This window comes from Ambystoma mexicanum, chromosome 11, assembly GCF_040938575.1.
Source record: "Ambystoma mexicanum isolate Mex_15411 chromosome 11, UKY_AmexF1_1, whole genome shotgun sequence".
Classification (NCBI taxonomy): Eukaryota; Metazoa; Chordata; class Amphibia; order Caudata; family Ambystomatidae; genus Ambystoma; species Ambystoma mexicanum.
In genome coordinates this window covers 1,111,221,580-1,111,247,649 of record NC_090934.1, presented here as the reverse complement: position 1 = coordinate 1,111,247,649, position 26,070 = coordinate 1,111,221,580, and the positions used below count along the sequence as shown (strand labels likewise).

Sequence of the window (26,070 nt, the reverse complement as noted above, 5' to 3'; positions counted from 1 at the left end):
ATTGAAACTTCTACAAATCACTCATCCGGTTACAAAGGTTTTAACCATCATGATAGCATCGATTGAAGCTTGGGTCTGTACCCATAAAGGATCTAAGGCACACTGGTATGTGTTAGTATTGGAAAGGATATATGGTGACAGAGGTGCAATGATAGTCAGGGGTCTGTTGAGTGAGCATCGTGGTGGGGTCACATATTTGGTACATCAAGAGAATACCTTGCAAGGACACAGGATTACAGTGGCAGTCATTTTCCAATAGCGAGGGTGAGGGGGCATGGACAGGTTTGTGGAGGTGGATGCTTGGCTCAAGCCAGTTCACACACAGGGCTGTGATCTCAGAGGAAGACTGGGCTGTTACATTTGTTCTTTGTTGCAATTACCTCCGGCTTCAGCGTGTGAATGGAGCCGCAGAGTTTTCCAGACACAGAGGGAAGAAAGGTGGGGGCCATGTGTACTGCGTGCTGTGTGGGTGTCACTGTAACAGGGGAGAGAAGCCTTTTCGTACTATCACAGCGAGGCCTGGTTACCAAGATGGCATCAAGGGGGCACAAAGATGGATGCCCTGTGTCCTGCATGATGATTCCATCTAAGCTGATGTTGACATCGCATAAGGGCACGGGGGTCTTGCCCACCATTAGAGGCACATGGTCCACATTTGTGCTACAGAAGTGAGGGAGGGGGGGCCTGCTGGCCCTTTACTCCCATACAGATGTCAGTTCGTAGATAACATTGACTGCATTTGGTTTTTCAAAATTGTGATGTATCACTGTTCAACTGTTGACATCCAGTCACCAATTTTGTTAAGTTGTTTTTTATTTGTTTTCCATCACTACGAATTAGCTTTTTTTTCTTTTTCGTATGTATCTTATTGCTTGTTTCTTCAATATTATGATTAATTGATAATACAATTGAATTGAAATAATTTGAACTAATAGTTTAGTTAAGTGATTCACTCCCAAAAACGTTTTTCAAAGTTCTGGCATAGGCAGTTGCTTTTGTCTCCACATTTTGTACAAAAGCAAAGTAATCAACGTTCCAATTATCTTTAAAAACTCGGCATACAATTATCATGCCCTCTGATTCAACATATTTTAAGTGTAAGGTCTATACTGTTGCTGATAGCGCCAATTTTAATTTCAGTGAAATGATCACTTGTTTGGTACATACAGGCAAAGTTAAAAACATCACACAGTTCATTATCCCCATTTCATTTCTATGAAATAACCATATTATGTCAATATTGCCCATCCCATCAGGTAGACCAATCATAATATATAAAATAATACCTCACCTGTGAAGTTACCACCGATATATTCTAATTGCAGCCTCACATGCCTCAGTAAATGGCATCTAATGTCAGTTACTGTCTCACATGCCTGATCGATTCATCATGCTTAAGGTACATCCTCCCAAATTAACACAGGCAGCTTTTTGTAGTGGGGATGACCGTCTAGGTCCCGGCTCTATTTTATACCTCGATCAGCCCGACCACTGAAGCGGAATGCATTACCATCAAGGTCATTTCATCATGACCGGCACACCGCCGTTCTTTTACAACGACCACACGCCTGCTTGTGTACTGGAGGACTCTGATTGGCTGCTGCACGGTCCAAGACCAGCCGCGAGGTGCAGCCGGGCCTTTGTAAAGGCCTGAAGTTAAGGGCATTGCAGCTTCTTGTCGCTGCCGGTCTCTGCCTGCCAGTGATACCGCCATGCCACTGTGCTACGTGCTCTTCACGCTGCACCAGGTTGGCCGCATCGCAATCTCTGCAAAAAAGGTAAGCCTTGCACGCTGCACCTGGCGGGCGCATCGGCTTGTTACAACTCCTTTTCTTGCTGCATTGGGCCTCATTCCGAGTATGGCGGTAAGGGATAGTGGCCACCGCTAACGAGATCGGTGGCGGTAATCCCTTACCGCCATACTCCGAGGTTCCCTTTGCGCCCTCGCCCTTAACGCCTGCTTTGAGCAGGTGTTAAAGTCGAGGGCGCAAAGGGGCCTCCAAGCCAATAACGGTGAGCGTAATGAACGGTCACCATTATTTGCATCTTCCCCATTCCCATTGAGCCCTATGGGGGCCTTGGTGAATGGGGAATTACCGCCCCGCCAACTTTGGAATGGGGCGGTAATTCCGCCATCCACCAAGGCGCTGCCGGTCCGGGTACGGCGTCAACCAAGGCGTTAATAGCGCCATTGGTTAGCGCCGTACTCGGAATGAGGCCCATTGTGTCCCATGTTTGCTGTTAGCAGATCCCATACTGGCCTCACGCTACACCTTTCCTCCCCTCGCATCCTTTTAAATGGCATTGGCCACAACTCCTGTGCTCCCAGGTAGCGCTCACCATTCGGACTGTAATTACTTTAACAGCTACACCTCTCGTCGTACAAGTCATTTCATGCATGAGCCAACCTGTAGTCAATATGCCTTCCTGAGCCTGGCCCCGCCACACAGACTCTTCTCCTCAATGGGGTGGCAACTATCCATGAATTGGCTTTATACTGCCTACTTACGGGCGTCGCAGCAGCACTTGGACTTTTCTTATCCTCACTAGGGGCCGCAGCACAAAACAGTTTCTAAACGCTGGTCCTGTAGCCTCCATTGTGTTGCAACACCATTACGTTGACTCTGGTTTCCTTTGCTAGCATTGCCAATGTAGCCCTTAGGCCCTATCCCGCTGGGTGCAGCTTTCGCAGCTTGTGCCCTGTATTACTTTTCCCGTATATGGCTGTTGTGTCTCTGCCGCTCCACCAGTGCTGATCTATCCTATCTGCGTCCTACAACTACCACTAAACTGCCATCCACTGTAATTGTAACTAGATGCCTCAGGACATTACTATTCCCATACTTGCACCTATATGAATGTTTGCTTTTTATGCCTACCCGATTGTCCGACGTAGCCCCCTGCACCATGGGGTGAGCTTTTCCCAGAACGCGCACCCACAATAATGGTGTTTATTATACCCACCTGCATATAAGACACAGCCCCTTACATCGTGGGGTGAGGCTTCTCTGGAAATTGCCTTTATGGCCAATCCCATATTTTGCAACTTCATGCCTTGTCCTACACATTGTGGACTAGGCTACTGCAATTGTAACTGTAACTAGCACCTAGTTACCCTCAGGGCTTTGTGTGCTGCTTTAATTGGAAAACATAAATAAATAAAATACACATATGTGCATTCATACACATAGACATGTACATACATGCCATGCATGTGGTTTCCCTTCTATGAATTATGCACCAAGAGGATGGGCATGTGGGCGTCTGATACCCACACATGCTCACTCCTATTGAGATGTCCCCTGCATATGTTTGCAGGGATCGAAATAAGGATTTGGTGAGCAGGAGCTAAAAGCAGCTCCTGGGTATTTGGCATTACATAGCAGCAGCTATCTCTGGGTAACCGCGTGCTGTAATATTGCGTCCTGCAAATGTAATTCCCATATAAGATGAATAGTATAACTCTGTCAATTATATAGCAGCAGTTATGCTTAAATGTCTTCTAGATGGGTCCTAATACTCATTTATACACATTCTCAAACACACAGAGTTAATGTCACATTGGTATGTTTTCATGGTACCAGTTGGCCGGGGGAGCCAAATGTAGTTCCTGGAAGCTGTTGGTATCAAGCCAACCAGGCTCTCATAGGCTATGCTATAGCCTGGAGCTAAATAGGTCCGAGTAATATTGAGCCCTGTTTTGTTCAGGAAGCTGAAGGGATAAGCTAACTATTCCCTTTTAACCTTCTGATGGGTTCGTGGGGAGAAGGGGTGGATTTCTACCACCCCTTGGGGACATTTAAAATTTGTGTTTTTTCAAGGCATTATTTGACATTGCAATCAAGGTCGATTTACCACCTATTGTATTCCATGAATGCCATATAAAGAAACATATCTCATGCATCCATATTGCGAGGCCTGGCTGGTCATAGTCTGTTGGCTGGGCAGCTGGTGTAGACTAAAATATGTTTCATACTCGGGTGTCCACCTTTTAGTTTAGGCCATTGAAGTAAGATTATATCAGGTCACATATAGTTATGTGCCTTTAATTTTGGGCACTGTATACAGAAAAGGATGTGGACCTTAATCAAAGGGATGGTAGACTGCATTGGATTTATATGGCGCAAAACTAGCCGGCAAGTGTGGAGTAGATTGAGTCTCGGCCTAGGCTTGTATATTTGCTGGGAGGAAAGTTGCCTTCACAGGATAGGCTTTTTAGACACTAACCATTTTTTTGTGAACAGGTTCCTTACAATGTTTTAAGGCTAATTTTGGAGAATTCTTAGTAGGGCCTTTCTTCACATCACCACTACAAAAATACATGTGACATTTCTACTAATTAGGAGAAAATTAAACTTAATATGTCTTTCATGTCCATTAAGTATACTGCGACCTATCACTGATTGCCTTGTAGTTTGTGCCAAAATAATTTCTCATACTGACAGAAGTATTCTGTGGAATATTGAAATCTATATTAGCAACCTTGGTGGATGTGTCAGCCGATCAGTTTGCTCCAAACCGTCCAGAATCTAACGATCCAAGCCCAGGTTCAAGCAACCAGAGTGCTCTGTGCATTTGTCCTCCGCCTGCCGCTGCCTGTCCCTCACCCTCTCCTGCCTTTCGCCCCAAATCAAGCTCCCCAACACTCCCACCCCTTTACCTTACCTTAGCGTGACTCCTGCACCGCTCGGCTTCCTTCTTCAGCCATGGAAATGGAAGCAGCGCTCAGAGCAGAGCCCCGCCTTCCATTTCCAAGGCAACCAGACTCCTTTGTAGTTGCTATTGGCACCCTGAGGGTTTGCGCCTCAGTGTGCTAAAAGCAATAATCACCGGTTGGGTGGGCCTCACCATACCGGTAAATGCACTGGGGCCACATGTCAAGGCTCTCGCTTCGCTCGTGCCTATAACTTGGGCCTCGGCCATTATAGGCCAATGAAGACCACCGAAAAGGGTGATTATTGCTATACTTTTAACTGATATAAGCCATCCCATAGTTTAATAAGCAATATAAATATTCAAACTGTTAGCTGCCATGGAGGTAAGACATTCATTTCCTTCAGGACTGACTGTCGAGAATGTAGACCACAGTTCTAAAAGTAATTCCATGAAATTAATGTGAAAATGGTATACAAAGAATGTGCACATAAGGCTACACAAAGAATAAACTGTATATTTACTTTATGTACAATGTCATTTGGCACAGGTGCAGGTCACTAAATGGATGTGAAGGGATCAAAAGTAGCAGGGTACATATTTATATAAGAAGACTGGTAAATCTATTAAATGTTTCTAAAATAATATTCATGATTACATTTTCCTACTTTCATTGTATGCCTTTGCAGTATCAAACCATATCTTCTCTATGGCCTCTTTGCCAGAATCAGCCAATGCCAGCAAATGTTTCCAACCGGTTTTTGCGGTGATCATAAGGTACTCTTCATTCTCTGGGTACTGGAGAACGCTGTATCTGGCCATCACAAGCGACTGTGAAAATCTACATTTAACCAATATGAAAAGGGCACCCCTCTCCTCCGGTGTCAATGGGATGATGCTTTCAAACCCCGCAAGGACATATCCAGCAACTCTTAGAGGGTCCTGACTCTCGATCATCATGTACATTATTGCTATCGCCACTTCAAACACATAATATCCATTGCTCATGTCATTGAAGTCCAAAATCCCAGATATTCTATACTTGTCCTGTGTTTTGCTAATTGCACCCCTGCTTGTATCTCCTTGATTTATACCTGAAAAAAGAGAGAACGTAAAAGACATAATTATAACACATTTTTTATTAATCGGGGCAGATGAAGAATTGTAGTCAGTTTAAAAAGTAAACCCAAACCATGTTTGTTATCGAAAACTATTGCCTGAACCCCAACAGCTTTTTTATTTCAAAAATAATAATTGGTTAGGTTGCATTAAAAAACGACTGCTTCCTTCAAGCTATAAAAGCGAGTCATATCACACATTGTATCAGTCAGCTGTAATGTAAATGACAAATTATACCAAACACGTTGACACCGGTAGTATAGCTCGGTGGCAACCTGCTCATCTTGGAAGCAAAATGACACAGAGCAATACGGGTTCAAATCCTGGGTCCGCACTTAGAAGCTTCTTTGGTATTAAGCGTGTTATAAAAAAAAACGATTATAATGAATTATAAAATTATGTGTTTGGCTGTAAATCAGAGGGAAATCTGCCAGTTTACCGCCAGAATTGTTTTCTGTCACCGCCACTGGTCCCGTGCACTTACCATGGAATTATGAGTACTAGAATGTTGGGGTTAGAGCTCATTTTTGGAGTCCATTGGCCTCCATGGTGAATTTAGTGGAATTAGTGTGAGAGATAATTCCACCTAATGCACTTACTCTATCAGAATTGTCCCGGACCTAGTATGATAGCATCAAATGTTTGTCTCCTTCCCCTTCCAAAACTTGTCCCCCCTCCAGCACTATCTGAAATGTTGTCAGGCCTAGTATAATAGTCACTTGTTTTGTTGTTCTCCTTCTACCTTTACTCCAACCCTTCCCACCTATTGTTAAATTCCAGCACTACCTCAATTGTCATCAGGCATAGTAATGTAGCTGCTTGTCTCATTTTCCTTCCCACCCCCCCTCCTATCATTGTCAAAAGCTCTTACTCTATCACTAATGTCTCCTGACCTGTTTGATAGCAGCTTGTTTGTCCCCCCACCTATGCCTCATTTGCTTCTCTTCCCTCTCAAGCATTATCTGTGATGTCGTCAGGTCTAGTATGATAGTCGCTTCTTTTGTTCTTCTCCTTATCCCTTTAATCCAACCCCCATTACCCCCACCTATTGTTAAATTCCGGCACCACCTCAATTGTCTTCAGGCATAGTAATGTAGCTGCTTGTCTGTCTCATTTTCCTTCCCACCCCCATCCCCTCCTATCCTTGTCAAAAGCTCTTGCATTATCTGAAATGTCGCCAGGCAGATTATGATAGTTAATTTCACATTCTGAATGTATCAAAGACTTATAAGAATGTCACTGTATTCTCCCTTGTTACCTCCCTGCCTTGAAGCGCTTTGAAACACATTGTGTATAGGCGCTATATAAATAAACAATCAATCAATCAATCACCGAGGCAATTCTGGTGCATATTGGAGTTGAAGTGGAGTATTTACTTCAGCTTTTCGCCAGAGGTATATCCTCCACTTTGCTTCCAAACTCGGAATTTGGCGGTGTGGTGTAAGTGGCGGTAATTCCATTTCTGGCAAAATGTTGGTGGTTACAGAATTACTGCCACTCTTTTACTGCATCGCCAAACTCATAATGAGGCCTTTCAAGGCAATTGGGACTCTTCCACAGACTTTAATATGACTGATAATAGACATAGACAAAATTTGCCATGATGCTTATGGGAAGAGGTGACATATTTCAAGCATATAGGAAACTATGTGATAAAAACATTGCAACAAAGATGAGGGAAATCAACTTTTGGCAATTTCCAAGCCATCAGCACAGAAGGTCACACGAGAGGCGTTTCCACTAATCGTGATGACAACTGCTCTATGAGATCTGAATTAAATAGTAACATTTTTCGACACCCCTTCCACTCCAAAGATCTGCGGCTGTTCACTTTTCTCAATGTGTTTATTATGCATTAATATGTATAACTATTGCTGAAAATGTATGTATAATCCGTTTCTGCTGTATTTTCATTTAAAATGGTTACAGAATGCACAACATGTTTAAGGTCCCTTTTCAACTCTATCAATTGCTGAAACAATGGAAAATACAATATTTAAACTTCTGCTGTAGCTGTCTTTTCACTTACTAATTTACCATAATATTGTTGCTGAACAAGATATAATGCTTACCTCAAGTTTAATTCAAACCAACCTAGTCGGCAAAACGAACCATGGATTTCCTCATTCAGATTAGTGGATATTAACTTACCAGAAGCAACCTACGTCCCCCAAATGTTTTGAACTACGGCTTCTAGGATCTCTCCACAGTGACTATGCTGGATAGGGCTGATGGTAGTTATAGTTCAAAAGATCTGTAGAGCCAAAGGTTACCGGCCACTTTCCTAGAGTATCAAAAGACAAAATACTATGCATCTAAATCAGTGGTCAAACTTTTTTTGGCCTAAGCACTCCTGAGCAAAATATGGGCATGCCAGGCCCCTCCCAAAATGTCAAATGGACAGTAATTCCAAATGGCTATGAACTATCGCGTGCTGTTGCCGCACCATGCTTTCAGTGTTGTCCCTGGACTCCCCCACATGCTCCCATCACAGTCTCTGGACTCCAGTATCCCACTACTAGCCCAGTGCTTGGGCTCTCCCCAGCTCACACCACCCCACCACAGACCCTGGGCTCTCTCCACCCTGCACCCACCGCTATCCCATGGCTCCCCCCATCCTGCTCTCACCTCAGTCCCTGGGCTCCTCCCACCCTGCTCCCAGCACAGTCCCAGGCCTGTGGCGGCTGGTGAACCTTTAAGAGGAGGGGCATAAAAGGTTACCCCAGATATGCCATAGCAGTACAGCGTAGAGAGGGAGCCTGAACCAATGAAGGAGGGCTCGTGGGGGGTTCTCCCACCGGGATATTTTTTATAATAATGGGTTAAAATGCTGCATTTTAGAGCACACTTAAAAGAAAAATTGGGTAAATTGCAACAACAATGCAAATATAGCATGAAGATACATAACTTATATCGCATTAGATGCAAAATGTATTGAACATGAAAAGAAAACAAAATGAGTAAAAAGCAAAACAGTTTGCAGTTGGCACTGGGGGGCCCAGGGGTGAGGCATGGTATTTTTTATTGGACATCGGTGACAGCTGCTGTGATCCATTTACGTTCTAAAAACTGAAAATGCCACTAACATGCAGTATGCTAAGAAACAAATACTAGAACTTAAAGTGGCTGAATGGAATATTTCTGTAGGTCACAAGTGTGCAGGATATGATGACCCTTTTACCCATAGAGAACAATATAAACATTTTAAATAGCCACAGCTCCGATGTGGGCTGCCAATGCCAAATACTGCAGGTTGGGTGCATACTAGCTGTAATACTGCATGAGTCTGTCCGAGTCTTAGCCGCATCTTATTGAGAATCGGTTCACAATTATATCTCTTTGTACTTTTGCAATTTGTGTAGCGCTTACACACTGGGTATTCAAGCGCTTTCATCTTCTGTGAGTGGCTGATATTGTGGCTGAAAGCCAGGCGTTCGAAATCCCTGAAAATTCACTCTGTCAGAGCAAAGTCTTCATTGTTGAATCAGGCAAACACCACTCTGCGGTTTTAGTTTTGTAACATGAACAGACCACTTATTTTCATTGCAATACAAAGAAACTGACAGATACAAGGATACAGTCTGACAGATACAGGGATACAGTCTGACAGAGTATCACAGTCTGGTTAAATGAACCCCCAGCAATATTTTGTATGCATGCGATGAACTAAACGGGCAAGTGACATTTATGCCTGACTAGTATCCTGCAACTTTACATTTTCATCCTGCCCCTTTTATACCCTTTGGTTTACTTTGAAGTAGGAAAGGCCATTACAAAAGATGTGTTCTCACCACCTTGTAAATCTTTTCTCTTATCTGAGGAGAGAAACCTCTCTTGCTTACACGTCCTCTTCATTTTGACACGTGCTATCAAAAACGTGCACAATTCTGGCCATGTCCTATAAATCGATCTATGCTCCACATCTCTGCTTCTGATCCCAATGATTTGTGTCCTTCCGCCTCCCAGGGCCAATAAACCTGTGTACCCTTATAATGATTTAGCCATTTGGAGTTTTGACAGTCGGTTTCCAGAATTCTCCTTTTGTACTTTGATCCAATTTGATTATTATGAGCTGATTGTGCCTTGGTCTCATTGCTTTTATTATTATGTACAAAGGGGGTGAAGAGTGGGGGTCCCCCGCTATGTATTAAGGCTCCGACGCTGGGTCTGATGCCTGATTTATAGTGACTGCTTTCTGTCCACTTTCTGCGCTTATGCAAGCTCCAGAAGTCATTGATTGCTGTGGAAGCAATCGCTTTTCACCGTTTCCATGGAATTGACAGAGAGGCAGCAAGCAATAGTTTTAACCTTTCTATGTTGTTGAAGTCTCTAGGAACTGAGTTACTGTTACGTAAATGGCATAAACGCACTTTGGCATAAAGCTTGAAAAAACAACTATTACGAGAAAGTTATTGAAATGATAAAACGGCAAAGACACTTGAACTCAACAACATGCAGAGGTCTATTGTGATATTGCTGACTATCCTGATTTCTAATTATTTCAGAATTGGCCTCACCAAACAAGTGCAATAATGCCTTACTTTTATCTTTGGAATTAAGATCATTGTTGTTAATAGGTAGAGATTGCTGGACTTGGTTTGGGAAGCTCCCATCTTTGCGCAGTGGCAGCGACTGCGGGCTCTGCCTTTGAGCTGCTACTGGACTATAGGTGGTGATTAATTTGGAATTTGAAATATAATGCAAACACGACCAGTACCACGTGAATGCTGTTGAGTGGGTGGAAAGTCTGTTTTTTAATTTATGTATCCCAGGCTGCGAAACGCTTGTGAAGGAGGAATACAGCACAGCGTTTTTCCAGGGAGTTTTATTTGCTGTAAACCAATTTTATTTAGTTGTTGTTTCTACTCGCTGGATACTGGGGTGGATAAGCATTATACTGATGGAGAAAAGAAGCCACACCCATTGTATGCTGTGATTGTCTAAAGTCCTCAATTCGTGTGCATGACGAGTGCCGCAAGAGTGCTGTTGAGCTGTATGGTGGTTTGAGGTCTGAGGGCTCTCGACCCTTCTTACAGATAAGGCTTCTTGGTAAATCTTGTGAACAATAGAAGCAGCAAAGATCTGGAAGAGGGATATGTCATGCGTATACTTGGAAGTCGAAATTGCCTCCGAGGAGGTGTGGTGCCCAACGGAGACTCCAGTAGGGCGGCCCAATGAATTGACTTTAATGGAGAAAATATTTACTGCTGGCAATATGCATGCTCAAGCACTAGCGTCTGATATCCAGGGTTTTTTGAAGCCACTAATACAAAAGGGGAAGATGTCAACATGAGTCACCCATCCAATACAATGAATCAGACCCAATGCCAAATGGGGTTACCTCTTATTTTGCTTGATGATATTCCTGATTCTGACCTGTTAATGGGAGCGTGATCAATATACACTGCCTTATTGGTAATGGATGATCACTCAAATCAGCTTTGGAGTTGATGCTCAGGAAACAATATTCTCTATTATGGAACTACCCACAATGGTGGTCCAAGCGCATTTTGAACAGGATAAGGCCCTTTCTGTGAAGAAAACCATATTAATGGACTTACCTGAAATGGAATGCTCGATTGGGGGGGATGAATCACCATTGAGACTGGGACCTCCTGAAATACCAGCCCAGGACAAGGATTCCATGATGTACTGATGACTCTAACTGACTCGATTGATTCAGTACTAGTGCAAAAAACGCAGGGGGGGGGCATAAACATGTTTTGGAGGGGCTGAATATTTCAGGATCTCCAAACCTGTATACAGTCTATGGACACTTCATTGAACTCTTCGGTTTCCTTTGTGAATCCTACCCCAAGACGATCATTTGGTTTTGCGTGGGAGCGACCCCTATGTCAGAAGTAACATTAACAGCAATGAATATGTCTCTGTTGGCCATGAGTAAATTATCTGAGGTATTAAATAACAAGTGTCCTGCATTGAAGATCACATAACTGTGTAGAGGAGCAGCCAAATGCCTCTGCAGGAAGTCCCGCCCTCCTATTGCCTGTATGCTGGAAGCCAGAAATCGTGCCATGCATGACACCAGTGGCTGTGCCTATTTCGTGGCTAGCCTTCGAGAAAAGGTATCCAGTAAGAAAACCTTATCTGATGTATCCCTGAAGAGAGGATCATCTCTTGGAAGAAGTCCCTGAAGGAATATGAAAATGAGAGAAAGAGAAGCTGGTGACATCTCAAGAAGTAAGCGTGACGCAGTAAGAAGACCCATTGACCGGGAGAATGTATAGACCGCATAGAAATTGATAATAAAATAAATTATCAAGTAAGCCTTCATGTGCGGAAATGAAGATCGCACATGTGAAGAGCACTGCAGAAAAGGCGAGTTATTTTAGAACTGTACAGATGCAGCAACGCAAGTAGACTAAGTAATCATAAAGGCTGGCTATATGTAGTGTATAGACTGCAGGTTGTGTCACCATTATATAGAAGCTGGAGGTCGATATCACAATACTAGTAAGCTCAAGTCCACACAGAAAGAAGGATCAAGAGCTGAAACTGTGTCACAGCATGAACAGCAGCTAATAATCATGAAAGGAATGAAAAGAGCTGTCTTCCCTGGTGTCAGAAGATGGGGCAGCCAAGAACTGGTTATCTATTCTCAGAGGCAATGAACGTGAGAAGCAGAATCACTCCTTGTTAAGTTGCATAGAAAGAACACCTTGAGTGCCAAGTTTGTTCATTTAATACAATTAATTGCTGCAGAAAGGGCCGAATCACAGTCTATTATTACGTGGACTATGGAGAGAAATAGAAGGTGAGCATGCCGCACTAGACTTCAGATAGCGTGTGCTCACACTCCCTTTTATTCCCAGGAGCAAGAATACGTTGCAAGACCAAGTTCAAAACAATCTGAATGGCAGAAGGCATGAGTGATGAAAGATGTTGGGCTAATTGGGTGGGAAGACATAATCAAGTCCACTCACTGGCACCTGGGGTACCAGCTTACGTGTTGCTAGTGAGCCGAAGAAGGGTATAAGCGTGCCAACCAATTATACAGGGCCATATAATGAAGGGCCTTATATTTTGAGAGCCATTAATATACTGTGTATCTTATATCTGATGAAGATGACTTGCAATAGGGGTGGGCATAAGTTGTCCACCTAACTATAGAGACCCAATCATAACCCATCCCTATATAGAAAGTATACTTAGATGTTCCCCTTGAGCGTATCACAACACCCCGTAGGTTTCTCTTATTTGCCACATAGTGTGACGTCATGTATGACAAACTTTTAGTATATAAATGTAATTTTTTATGAAATGCATTAAGTGAGGTGGAAAGAATTTAAGCAAACGTCTGTTGATGTCCGTTGTAACTCCCTGGTTTAGACGATTGATAATAAAACAGTTGGATGAGACTTTTTGCCAACTTCCTGAGTCAGTCTTATTATTTGGTGTAAGAGTTATTCTGCATCGCATCCATGCATGCCATCTTACTGATTTAAGGACCCATTGGCTCAACAGTATTAGGTTGGGATAAGTTATTGTCTTTGACAGAGATTTTCAATGGACACAGGGTTGGTAAGGTCTGGGCCTAAGAACTGCATAATTCAGTTAGCAATTAATGGGGGGATGGACGGAACCCTTTAAAGAAGATCCACATAACTGTAAACTTTTATAAATCAAATATCCCTGCTAGAAGATAAAATATAGGGGGTAAAGTTTTACAAAGGCCAGAAAAGTGTAAAAATCTAAGATTACAAAGTAACCTTCTATGACTCAGTCGAGAAAATTTCTAAAGAAATTATCTACCCCTCCGCATGACTTGTTTATAATGAAGGGCAAAAGGGAAGGCCGGAAGATGAAATCTAAGATTGCAGGAGATAATCAGGAAAAACCTATACATGTGGAATTGGATCCATCGCACTCGGGTGTAGAGGATGGAAGACAGCGCCCCCCCAGCCCCAGTTAGATGCTACAGATCTGATGAATATATCTACATATTCTATTGAAGATTTAGATGATAGAGGACTCTCCCATGACTCAACCTTTAGAACAAGCCCAATCTCAATTTAACTATTTGCCTGTTAATCATCAAATCACAGATATGAGTCAGGGGACGGTATATCGAGCTTCAGAAGTAAATCAATTGTCTCCTATTTTTTATACTTGGAGCAAAAAAGATTGCATATTACTAAATCTGCGTTGCCCAATAGGACTAGGGAAATGGATGATTATGAAGCTTTTCTGAAGAAACGGCTCAATAAATATCTTAAAGGGCAGAAAGCTTCTGATTCTAGAAGAGGGAGGGCTTCTGTAATTTTGGACACATCTAAGCAAAGAAGGACGGCCCCTGTTAGGCTACCATCGATTTTAGTAAATCTGAAAACTAAAAAGGACCTGTCTCTGACTCATTGTTTACTACTGGCAAAAAGAGAAGCTTCAGATGAGGTGTTAGTGCTCAATACTTCTTATATTCTGAGATTGTTTAGTAATGGTACACGTTTGAGATCTATTCAGATGAGAGATATTATCCAGGTGTAATTTGTCAGTAATTATGACCTGGAAATGGGTTTGTTTCATATCCCACCTAAGCTGGTTCGGGATTTACTTTTGTCTGCTACAGATCAGTTGTCCTCTTGTGTGTATGATATAACTGTGGTGGCTAAAGACCAACAAGGTTTAAGGCACAAGGAGTTAGAGGAATCTGTCCAGGACCTTACAGAAAAACCATCTTTCCTCCCTTTGTGAGTTACTTGTTTGCAGAACAATTTGAAGGAACAAAGGGAAATTGAGCTGATTTATCCAGGAACTAATAGTTGGTTGAGGAGGATAGGAACTGGCTAGTTGGGTCTTTGACATCGAAGGGGAAAATAAGTTAGCTTCCAGTCCTTCTTCGTACTCCCTTATGGAACATGGGTTCATGGAACACTCGCAGATTCAAACATTTATTAACAGCAAAAGACAATCCAGTGATTAAATTGGATATTGTTTTACTCCAAGTAACATGGTTAGTTAATATACCGATCTGGAATGGCTATTCAATTAGCCTTGTGAAAGCTATAAAAGGGCCTAAGCGTCGGCCGTCCTCTGGCCTATTGACGGCTTGTAGGAATGGCCTGGGTCTAAAGACTTGGGCCAATCCTAACCCGTTTCGTCAATTGACCAAGCTGCATTGGGCTAATCAGGGAGGATTGTCAGTTGGCTATTTTGCCTTGCTGAATGTATACTGGAATCCGTTAGGAATTTCCACAGATTTCTTCTTGAAAAGTGTGATAAATCTGTTGAATGTATGTATGGAGGATTCAAAAGCTATATGGCAATAATAATAGCAGGAGATCTGAATATTTATGGCCTTAATGGAAAGTCGAAAGATAAAGATTCCAGAGTAAAAAGGTGGATGGATCAATGAAAGAAAGAGGACTTGTATGTTGAACAGAGCAGTTAAGGGTGAAACCCCTCCCCGCCCAACATGGAGAAGAGATTCCAAGACCGAAACAATAGATTATATCTCTGTCTCTGAGGACATGTTTATGGTTATTGAGGAATTCAAGATTTTTCCCCAGATTGCAAGTGACCATGACCACCTGTGTGTTAAATGGGGTTTCCATTTGCAAGAGTACCGAAGAGATTTTGACTCCGTTTCGCTTGTGGTAACGGAAGGAAGAAATAGGTTTGAGTGGAACGATCAGAATTTTGAGAGTTTTCATACCCAACTTATGAACTTCCAATTCGTGTTTCCTGCGGAGGGAGGGGAAAAGGGGATGGATTATGTGGCTGTACTAAACATGTTCTGACAAAAAGGGGGTATCATCTAAAAGGGGGTTATTTAGGCACAAACAAATATATGACCCAATGTTTCTGACAAAAAAGAACCAGTCGTGAAAGGATATTTGGGACTTGGAATCTCTAGATAAGGCCTCATCACAAGTTGGGCAGAGCTGTAAAAATTTGGCGATAATGCTATTACCGCTGTATTACCACGCCGCCCAACTATGAGTTGGGTTTAAGTTGGGGATTCACCTCCATCTCTGAGCAGGGGGTAAATCTACTGACTTTCTGCCCATTTCCAGCGCAATTACCACAGCAGTATTAGCACTGTGGTGATTGCACCAAAAATGACCCATTTGGTCCAATGGACCCAGAATAAATCGGGATTTACTGCAGTACCACAACTTGGGATCCAGCACAAATAGCGCAAGACTAAGTTGCGGTAACCCTCATTGCGTTGGGTTGTATCCGGGAGGAATTACTGCCGGGATACTGCCCAACTTGTAATTAACATATAGGAATTGGTCAAGAGGGCATAGATTTATATCAATAAAATGAGATGCTGAAAAGATGAGGGGAGCAATCTCCACAGAAAATACTGCAGCTATTTGGGCTTTATTACATGTTTCTATTAATGGACAGTACTTGGCACTGCAGGTGAATCCAATTTCGGAGGAAACCTGGATAACCTATTTTATAAGTTTGTGTGCACCCTGTCCAGACTTTGATTATGGGACAAAGGAGGAGAGCAATTGTGATTCAACATTAGTATTTGATCTGGATGATACTGTAAATCTTAATGGTAAATTGAGTACCTCACAAGCACCTGGACTTGATGGCCTGACAAATCAGATGCTGAAAGCTCATCCAGAGGCCAAGGCCATGATTTTGAGGACTTTATTTGCCAAGATCATAGAAACTACGATAATTCCGAAGTCCTAGGAAAGATCAGTTATAATTCCAATCTTTAAAAAAGTAGGTAGGATCCAAAGCACTGAATATTACAGAAAAGTGGGAAGAGATAGCGGGTCTGGAGGGAACATACCCCCTAGTCTGGGAAAAGGATACATTGGAGTACCTGAGGGTCCATATAACAAAAGAAGTGGGGAACCTGTTTAAAGCAAACATTGAGCCGCTCTGGAAGCAAGTCCAGGTCGACTTCCAGAGGTGGGATGCCCAGGAGTTATCCTGGTTTGAATTGCTGCAATGAAGATGACTTTGCTGTCCCGTCTGCTGCACGTAGTGAGTTCTATACCTGTGGACATCCCGTCTAGGTTAATAAGGGACCTCCAGAATGCAATATTCAATTTCATATGGCAAAACAGAAGACCAAGGATTCAAAGACGAATCCTGATGCGCCCTGCGCTCCTGGGGGGTCTGGGAGTTCTGGAAATAGGGAGGTATATACCTGGCGCCAATGCTAGAAAAGGGCAGAGCAGGACACTCGGAAAGGGTAGTGTAAGATAGAACAGGCAGTCACCACAACCCCGCTTAAAACATTGCAGGTCTTGGGATCAGCCACCCGTGACAGTGGGGGTAAACTGTTGGAAGCCACCAAAGCATCATTGCGCAGCTGGGATTAAGCATTGTGAATGAAAAAAGTGCGGCTGGGGTTGGTACAGCTCTCCCCCATGGCACACAATGCAGATTTTACACCAGGCCTTCGGCGACAATTTTGGGAGGGTTGGGTGGGTGCAGAGACACTGACCCTAAGAGATACATACCAGGAAGGATCCCCAATGGCCCTCATTACGACCCTGGCGGAAAGCGACTGACCGGAGCGCCACAGCGTAAATAGCGTTTCCGCCATTGCACGAAGGAGCAAAGTGCGGCCCATTCCGACCCATCGGGCACGAGCACCACGGCATGGCGGAAGTGCAAAGTCCGCGATGGCGGAAATGACCCCAAAACGGCCCACACCGCCGCCGTACGGCGCCCTAGGTGCAATACCGCCACCCCTCTTAGCGGTCACCGCAGTGTGCGCCTACCGGAAAGTACGGTGGCCGGAAATATACGGAAACGGAAGCTAAAACATGGGCCCGGAACGGGAAACATCCCGGCGTACACCTATAAATACACTAAAACCACACAACCACTAAAATCACTACCCCGAAACACACCCCAACCCGCCAACCACCCTAGCGAAACCAAGAATAATGGGAAAAGCAGCGAAGAAAGCGTGCGACCGCAAGCGGCAGGTCCACTTCTCCCGTGAGGAACTCACCGTGCTAACAGAGACCCTCCAGGAGAATGCTGCCGTCGTCTTCTCCACGCAAATGACCAGGACGGCACTTGCAAACAAGAAGGCCATATGGGCTCTGGTGGCACAGCGGGTAAGTGCGGTGGGGACCGCACCCCGCACCCCACAGCAATGCCGCAAGCGATGGGACGACCTGCGGATACGCGTCCGCAGCATACTCTCTGCCAACCGCAACATTGCCACAGCCACCGGGGGAGGTCCTGAATCACCCATCAAGTTGACCCCCTGGGAAGAAATCTGTGCCTCCACCATCGGAATGGAGAGCATAGAGGGAGTCGGAGGGATGGAGAAAGGAGTGCAGACATCCGAAGATTCAGGTAGGTGGGCCAGATAAAACAATGCTAAATCCACAAAGTCCATTCATGTGAAGTACCATGTGTCCCCATAGTGCAACAGAAACACATGTCCAGGAGAACGTCCACACACATCGGCCTGATAGCGCACGTTAAAACCCACAATAAATACATAATTAATTAAAAACCCCTAAAACACGCACCACACGTGCAGCAGGCACACCCTAACTGCAGGCTGCCAAACAACTGCACCCTCACTCCACACACAAATGAAACCACCCCCAAGACCCCGACCCAAATCACCCTCAGGCACCACCCCAATGCATGTGATACAATGCCATTCCAATTCCCACTGACCCATCAATAACCCTCGCCCTCCTTTACTCCACCACAGGGTCCGATCCGAACGACGAGCTACAGGACACCCCTACCAGCACACCTGCAAAGAGGGCCAAGACCAACGGCCAGAGACCCTCCACCTCAGCTGCACGCATCAAGACACGGCAGCAGCACAAATCAGGTGGCAGCACAGAGGAGGGAACATCAACAGGCACCCCAGCAGCCAGCATGCCCACAACACCAGCACCACAGGTCCCCCCAATGGATGCCACAGAAGGCACTGCCTCTGGTGGCAGCAGCACCATAGGTGACACCCCATTGATGGCAGCATGCTCCGACACAGAAGACGGGGATGTCGAGGTCAGATCCATCCATGACCTGTCCCAATCCCCCTGTCTGTCCCCTCCCGTACAACATGAGGATACCACGCAGGGGCACCCACAAGACGACGACTGGCCATCCCCCACAAGCCCTGTGGCAAGGCAACATGAGGACAACAGCCCCTCTGTGACACCACCGCAAATGGCCATGGCCCAGCAGAGGCAACAGTCCCTCGACAAGTTAATCGTCCAACAGCAGCAAATGGCCACACTCCTCAAGGGCCATGCCGATGAATGTGGGGGCACCAAGGCAGACATAGAAACATCAACAGAGACACTTAGGGCAGAAATGGAGAGAGGTACAGAGACGCTAAGGGCACAAATTGAGAGTAGCACCGAGAGCCTGAGGGGGGAACTGCATGCGACGTCCAAAGACGTATGTGCCGAACTTGCCGCAGTGCGCCGTGTGCTCACTGAGCTCTCGCAAACCCTTAGGGACATGCATGGACGTGAGCAGGCAGACACATCATCCGTTGCAAGTTCCGTCCAGGGCAGCCCCCAACGTAGATCTGGAAGGAACCTGCGCTCCACAGGCAGGGGTGCCCCTGATACCCGCAGAGGGGGCATGCAATAGCGACAGCCCACTGACAATGAGCATCTTTGGACACTGGTGTTCGGGGGGGGGGTAGGAGGGTGGAGGGGGTGTGTTGGGCTCACTTGGGTGGCGGGTCGATAGGGTGTTCAACATGATGTCACATATGCCATAAAAAGTGCACGATCAACCGATGAGAAGTGTGGACATTGATCTTTGTGTACTAGGCCATCATAGGCGTACAGTCCATATTGTGCATGTCCCAGACACACGCAGTGCCACGAGTCCCGTGTCCATGCATCAGCCACCAGGCGTGAGTGCTAGAAGCATACATCAATGAGATGCTGACGAATGTCACGGCCCTCCGGTGCCTCGCAGACTCCATGAGGTGCTGCCACATCCCCACCCTCATCATGACCATCTTCAGGTGCTTGCAGTTCTGCGTCAGGGGGCATGGGCACATTTCTACGTACGCACATGTTGTAGAGCATGACACATGCCATCACCATCTTTGCAACCTTCTCATGGCGGTACAGGAGTGCCCCGCCAGACCTGCTGAGGCAGCGGAAACGACCCTTCAGTAGGCCGAATGCCTGTTCAATGACTACACGGGTACGTGAGTGGGCATGGTTGTAGTCCTCCTCATGCTGGTCCCGTGGGTTCCGGACTGGTGTGAGGAGCCATCTCTTCAGTGGATATCCAGCATCACCTGTATGTGGACGAGAAACGTATGATGTGGAATGCCATTGATACGTACGCACACCCCCCCCCCCTTCCTGGCAGGTCATTGCCGCATCACATACCCCACATCATCATGCATGTAATGAGACTCACCGAGTAGCCAGGATCTGTTCCCTGCGTGTCGTTCCATGTAGCGTGGTATTGTAGAGTTCCTCAAGACCATAGAATCATGGGTTGATCCAGGGAATCGGGCACAACAATGTGTAATGATCCTGTTGGAGTCACACACCATCTGTACATTCAGGGAATGAAATTGTTTTCGGTTGCGGTACTGGGCCTCCATGGCATGTGGGACGACCAATTCAACATGGGTGCAGTCGATGGCACCAATGCAACCCGGTATGCCGGCAAGTGCATGGAATCCCACTTTTGTGTTGGTTATTTCCAGCTCCGAGCGTGGTAGAGAGATGTAGTCGTCTGCGTGCTTCAGGAGGGCATCGAGCACTAGCAATAGTGTCCGTGAGAACAGTGGCTGAGAAATGCCATGCAACTGTCCGACTGTGTGCTGGTAGGTGCCTGTGGCCAGGAAGTGTAGTACAGACACCACCTTCAGTAGGGGTGGGATGGCGGTTGGGCTGTCTATCATGCTGACAAGGTCAGCCTGTGTCATGTCCACAATGGGGGCTATGGTGTCCCGGTCCAGACGGTAGAGGGTGTGGATCTGCTCATCAGTGAGGTTGAACGGATGTGCTCGGAGGCGTGGTATTGCGGGCTGCCTGCGTGGTGGCAGTGGCTGTGCTGGTGGGCCTTGCTGGCCCTGCCTTGGCCTCCTCCTCCTCCTGCGTCTCCTCCGTGCGGCTGGTTGTAGTTGGTGTTCGTCTACTTCTTGGAGTCGGAGCACTTGCAGTGCTATCAGGTCCCCCAGGGCCAACATCGCGAGTCCTGCCGGTAGCATTTCGGTGTGGTTGTGGGAGGGGACTGGCTGTGCAATTTATGTGTTTTCAGGCTGTATGGCCTCCACCTGTGGTGATTAATTCCACCTGTGCAAACTGCTCTCCCCTTTGGCCGAGCACGTCCCGCGCACAACGCTGCAATTCGGGGAATGGCATCTTGCTATTGCAATCATGTATTTGTACCCGATGGCCGTGTAAGATTGGTTGATATGTTCATTCTGCTGTGGTCCCATTGTTTCACGTACTATCTGTGCAGTCGCGAACAGACTTGTGAGGGGTCAGTGGGACGTAGTACTCGGTTAACGGTGGGCCCTCATGCATCACTGTACCGAGTTGCAACGACGGGCGGGGCGTCCCATTCGTGGGTGAAGGCAGTTGCCATTTTCACACACAGCCGCACTCGATGGGATGATTAGTGATTTCAAACGGCCACAGATGCCTTTTCGACGTGATGTTGCAAATGAGGAATTCGAAGGGCGGCGCTTTCGGTTTCCAGCTAGCGGCGAGGAGATGCCCACAGGTCTGACTGCAAATGTAACGTTCTATTGTTCTATGTCCTTGAGACAGGGCCCATGGCGAGGGAGCAATGATTGATATGAATAGTTTGGGATGCGCAATAGCTACGTGGGCGATGAGGCCGTCCGTTCCCAAATACATGTTACTTCACAACACTGGAATTACGGGCTGGGGCACTGTGGATTTAGCAGGCTGCATAACGCACAGACTCAATGGATGTTTCTAATGTCATGTGAGTAATTATTCAGGCATTTTGATCCCGGGATGAGGGAATGATGGATGGATGCATGGGCAGGTGATTTGGTACAGAGTTTGCCATGTACAGGGCTTCTTGGGATCTATCCGCCTCCCCTACGCTATGTGATGCAGGGCTGCCATAGTGGGACCATCGTCCATCTGGCCTTGTTGAGCCCTCCCTGTCTCGAGGCGCCCTCAGACACTCGTTTGTGATGGTGTTTGCACCTCGATATAGATGGTTGTGAGTCGCAAGTGGTTTTGGGGTGGTGATGTTCCTTTGGAGTGGGCTAGCATGCATATGGCTGTGGATTTCGTGTGATCATTGAAGTGAGTTGTTCGAATGTAGTTCTGATGGCCATTCTGTTCTTTTTCTTTTCTTTTGGTTGACAGGTATCTCCTCCCCTTTTGCCACTGCCATCTGTATGCCACTCCTGCAGATGGATTTTACTCCCGACACCTGCTGCTTCGTGTTAATCAGTGGAGCAGCATTACGATCTTATGGGACGATCGCCAATGGCCCACATGCCCTTACGCAGTACTGGTGGCTCGGAGCAACATTTCGGCCTTTCAGCTGGACTAGTGCCTCCCCATTGGGACGGCCCTGCGGTTCTGTGCGCTTCCATGTTGCCTTTTCGTACGTGAATGTGGCTCTGTGTACCATGGGGGAACAGGGCGACACACAGGTAGTGGCTGGTCGTTTCTTGCGGAAGCAGCCCACAATGGTGGTTGGTGTTTTGGATTTCATGGCCTGATGGCTGTATGTGCTTGGTGATTTTGATGTGCATAAATGTCTATTCTGATTTGGCCCGTGTAGCGTTTTTCTTTCCAAGTGATGTGGCATATGCCTATTTGGGGGGCGATGTATTGTGAGGAGATCTGCATTGGGTTCCAGCTTCGGGGTTTAGTTGCGTGGTACTGTGCTGTGCGCGTTTGCCTACGAAGCCCAGTGAGGTCAGGGATGGGGGCTGCCAATATGCCAGTTTGAATGTTGTCATGCTCAGGGGCGGGGGATTGGGTTTTGTGTAACAGATGCCGGTCAGCCAGGTGGACTGGTTGAATGATGTGGTTTTCGGTATATTGCTGGTCACAGGTGCCTGTGTTTGCGTGCGTTTCTTGGTGGGGGACTGTGGTCATGTCCATTGGGATGGCTTGTGTATTCGTGCCATCTGTGCCCTGCAGCTCCCATTGGCCCCTGTTGTGTTTCTTTTGTTCGTTGGCATGCATGGGTGACTTGTACATTTCAATGGTTGCATTGTGGCTTCATTGCACCTACGGGGAGTTGTACTTTGTGGGCAGGGAGCGGTGTACAGGCACTCAGTGGGGCCGTTTACGGTTGATTCGCGATGCCGTACTTCTCGCCATGGCGGAATGGTCCATTCCGCCATGCCTGATGGCGTTAGGTACATGTCCGCTAGGGTCGGAATTGGCGTACCGTTGCACCATGGTGGTGTTTGCGGTTTGGCATGGCGCGCGCGCGCGTGCTTGGTGCAGTTAGCGTTGGCGTTCACTACGGTGTCGCTAATGGCATCGTACTTTGCGGTGACGGGTCATAGTCGCACCGAGCGCTATTCGATGGCGGTATTGCATTTCCGCCATCGTTTTTCGATTTCCGCCAGGGTCGTAATGAGGGCCAATGTCTTTTATGGACTGCAAACAGAAATTTGGGATAGGAGAAGATCATAGATATAAATACTTACAACTCTGACATTGGATTTCTCATCCAGAGGTAAAAAGGGGTGTCCTGTTATTTTATCGAATGTAAAAGTTCCGAAAGGCAAACTTTCAATTTTTTTTTCTTGCAATGCCACTCTTTCGAATGACAATTTCTTTGAAAAAAATTTGAAAGTGCCGTCAACATGGTTTAGGGTTAGGGTTGGGGGTGGGAGGGTGGCGTGGGGGTTGGGGGCTGGGAGAGAAGCCCCCAATATACACTAAAACCTTGAAACGTTACATGGAGCTGTCTAGTGCAGAAATTACAGCACTGGACAGCTCCATCTGCTGTTTCAATGTTACAAAAAATAAAAGCATTGAAATGCTACTTTTAACATGTAAAAGTGCATTTCAATTGAAACCAATACATGACTATTGTCGACGGATTGGTTTAGAAAGAAATGCACTTTGCATGTTAAATTTAGCATGTCACAGCTTTTGTTTTCGAAACTTTTGTTTCAAAACTTTTGTTTTTCGAAACCTTTGATTCAAAACTATCACTATGAACCATGAAAAGGGCAGGAGTGAGGAACCCATCCGGGTTAGAACTAACGATGTATGAGGGCACAACTGAGAAAGGAATATCTAGACTATATAGACTTCTTGATGATGATCAAACAGCAGATAAACTTCCATATAAAGAAAATTGGGAAAAGGATATGGGGGAAACAATCACAGAAGAAGGGTGGGGCCAATTCTGGGTGAGAGCGCATAAGCTGTCCAAATGTACGGCAATTAACCAATCAGCGTACAAGCTTTGTTACAGGTGGTATATGACGCGTCCATAAAATAGATCCTAAATATACGCTGGATTGCTGGAGACAATGTGGGGACAGGGGGGATCTGTACCATATGTGGTGGACATGCCCGAAGGTGACATTGTATTGGAAAGACATTTTGGGGCTCATCAAGGATATAACAGGTATGGAGCTGCCATGGTCGCCAAAAGTAATTTTATTGGGAGTGGTGTCTGATGGAGGATACGCAGCATTTGGAAACAAAGAAACCCTAATAACCCACTTACTGACAGCAGCAAGAATGACACTGGCACAAAGATGGAAGTCCAAAGAAGGCCCAACAACGCCCTGGTGGTGGGTTAAAGTATGGGGAATCATGGCTATGGAACAAAATCTGTGCCCTTAATGCAGGGAAATATTTAACATTTCTGTCAATTTGGGACTCCTTTCATGACTACGTGGATGACAGAAAGCTGACTTCTTTAAACCACGGATCCACAGGAGCATCCATGTTCGTTAAGAGGACGAGGACATTATAGCTACAGGAGGGTGGGGTGGGGGGAAGGGAACAAATGGAGGGAAGGGGGGAAGAGGGGGTAGCAGTTAAAAGTTTAAAAAAGGAGGCAATGTTCCAACATCAATTAACATCAGTTCTGAAGTACTGTTTTTATGATGTATTAATATGTCAAGGATAAACTGTTGTTTGTTATATAAACATATGCCTCATGTGAAAATAAAACTGGTTAAAAAAAAGTAAATAGGAAATTACCCCAGCATTATTGCCCAATAGCCTTCTTGGATGCTCCGGGCAAGATAGTCGGGTGGTTAATATTGAGAGAACTGAACCAATGGGCCCGTGGATATGGAAGGCTTGATATATATATCAGTCAGGATTGGTTTCAGGGCTTGGAACAGCAGTCAATCTACTGGCATTGCATCTAATGAAGAGGAAAGCTCTAGAATGGCCTTTATAGACTTTAAACTAGAGTTTAATTCGGTAAGTAGGGCAAGAAAGACTGCGTCAAAAACTGAAGGACTGGAATTGTCCAGAATATATCAGAGTAATGATTCAGAAATGATATACAGATACGACTATACAAATAGAGATAGATCAGCAGGGGCTTCTGACAAAAGAGATCCCAACATTTACAACAAGGGTGCAATCTGGACCGTGCTTTATTTAATTTGTTTATAGCAGATGTGGGATGCTATATTTCTAAGGCTGGCTCATTCCCCCCCTAAACTAGGAAAGCATGTGATTTCATGGGTCTTATATGCAGATGACCTGGTTTTGCTTGATGGGATCGCAGTGGAGCTACAAAGGCAATTGAGGTGTCTAGATGAGTATGATAAGGATAATGCCCAACAAATTAATGTTGAGAAATCCAATGTACTAGCTAGAGGGTTGAAATCTGTTATAAAGAGATTAACGTTTAATTGATGCCTGTGTAAACTTCCTTTAAAAGAGGTTACAGAGTATAGGTACCTAGGAATTGCTATGAATGATGATATATGTGAGGCTCCTTGTAAAGCAGATATTAGGTGTAGAATTCAAGCAGTTACCTCACAAAAATGCATTATTCATAGGAAATATGTAAAGTTTTTGTGTATTCCATTGGTCACCTTTTATAAGCAGAAGGAAGGAAGTCCCTATCTTGGTTCATGGTGCTGAAATCATTTTATCAGATAGTGGACCGATTGGAAGAAAATTGAGGGCACTTTCTGGAAAAAAGATTTGTCACTTCCATTGGGCATACAAATACAGATAATCCAATATGAGTTAGGTTTACTCTTGTTGGAAATAATGGTAAAGTGAAAAGCCTTAACTTTATTTAGGAAGTGCAAATTTGGTCAGGAGAATTCAGTTCTCTCAATTACTGCCAAGCTTTTGGATAACCAGATAGATCAGTCTTTGCAGCAGTGGAAGG

General features: G+C 45.4%; 1 protein-coding gene across 2 annotated transcripts in view; it reads right to left on the bottom strand.

Annotated features, from left to right (window-relative positions):
• Window positions 1-5,150: 5,150 nt before the first annotated feature.
• HYKK (hydroxylysine kinase) overlaps window positions 5,151-26,070 on the bottom strand; it is a 380,097-nt gene continuing 359,177 nt past the window's right edge. For both annotated transcript variants that reach the window (XM_069624419.1, XM_069624418.1), the window contains exon 6: window positions 5,151-5,747. In XM_069624419.1, the coding sequence (XP_069480520.1) occupies window positions 5,308-5,747 (440 nt within the window). In that variant the 3' untranslated portion in view covers window positions 5,151-5,307. The remainder of the gene's footprint in view (window positions 5,748-26,070) is intronic.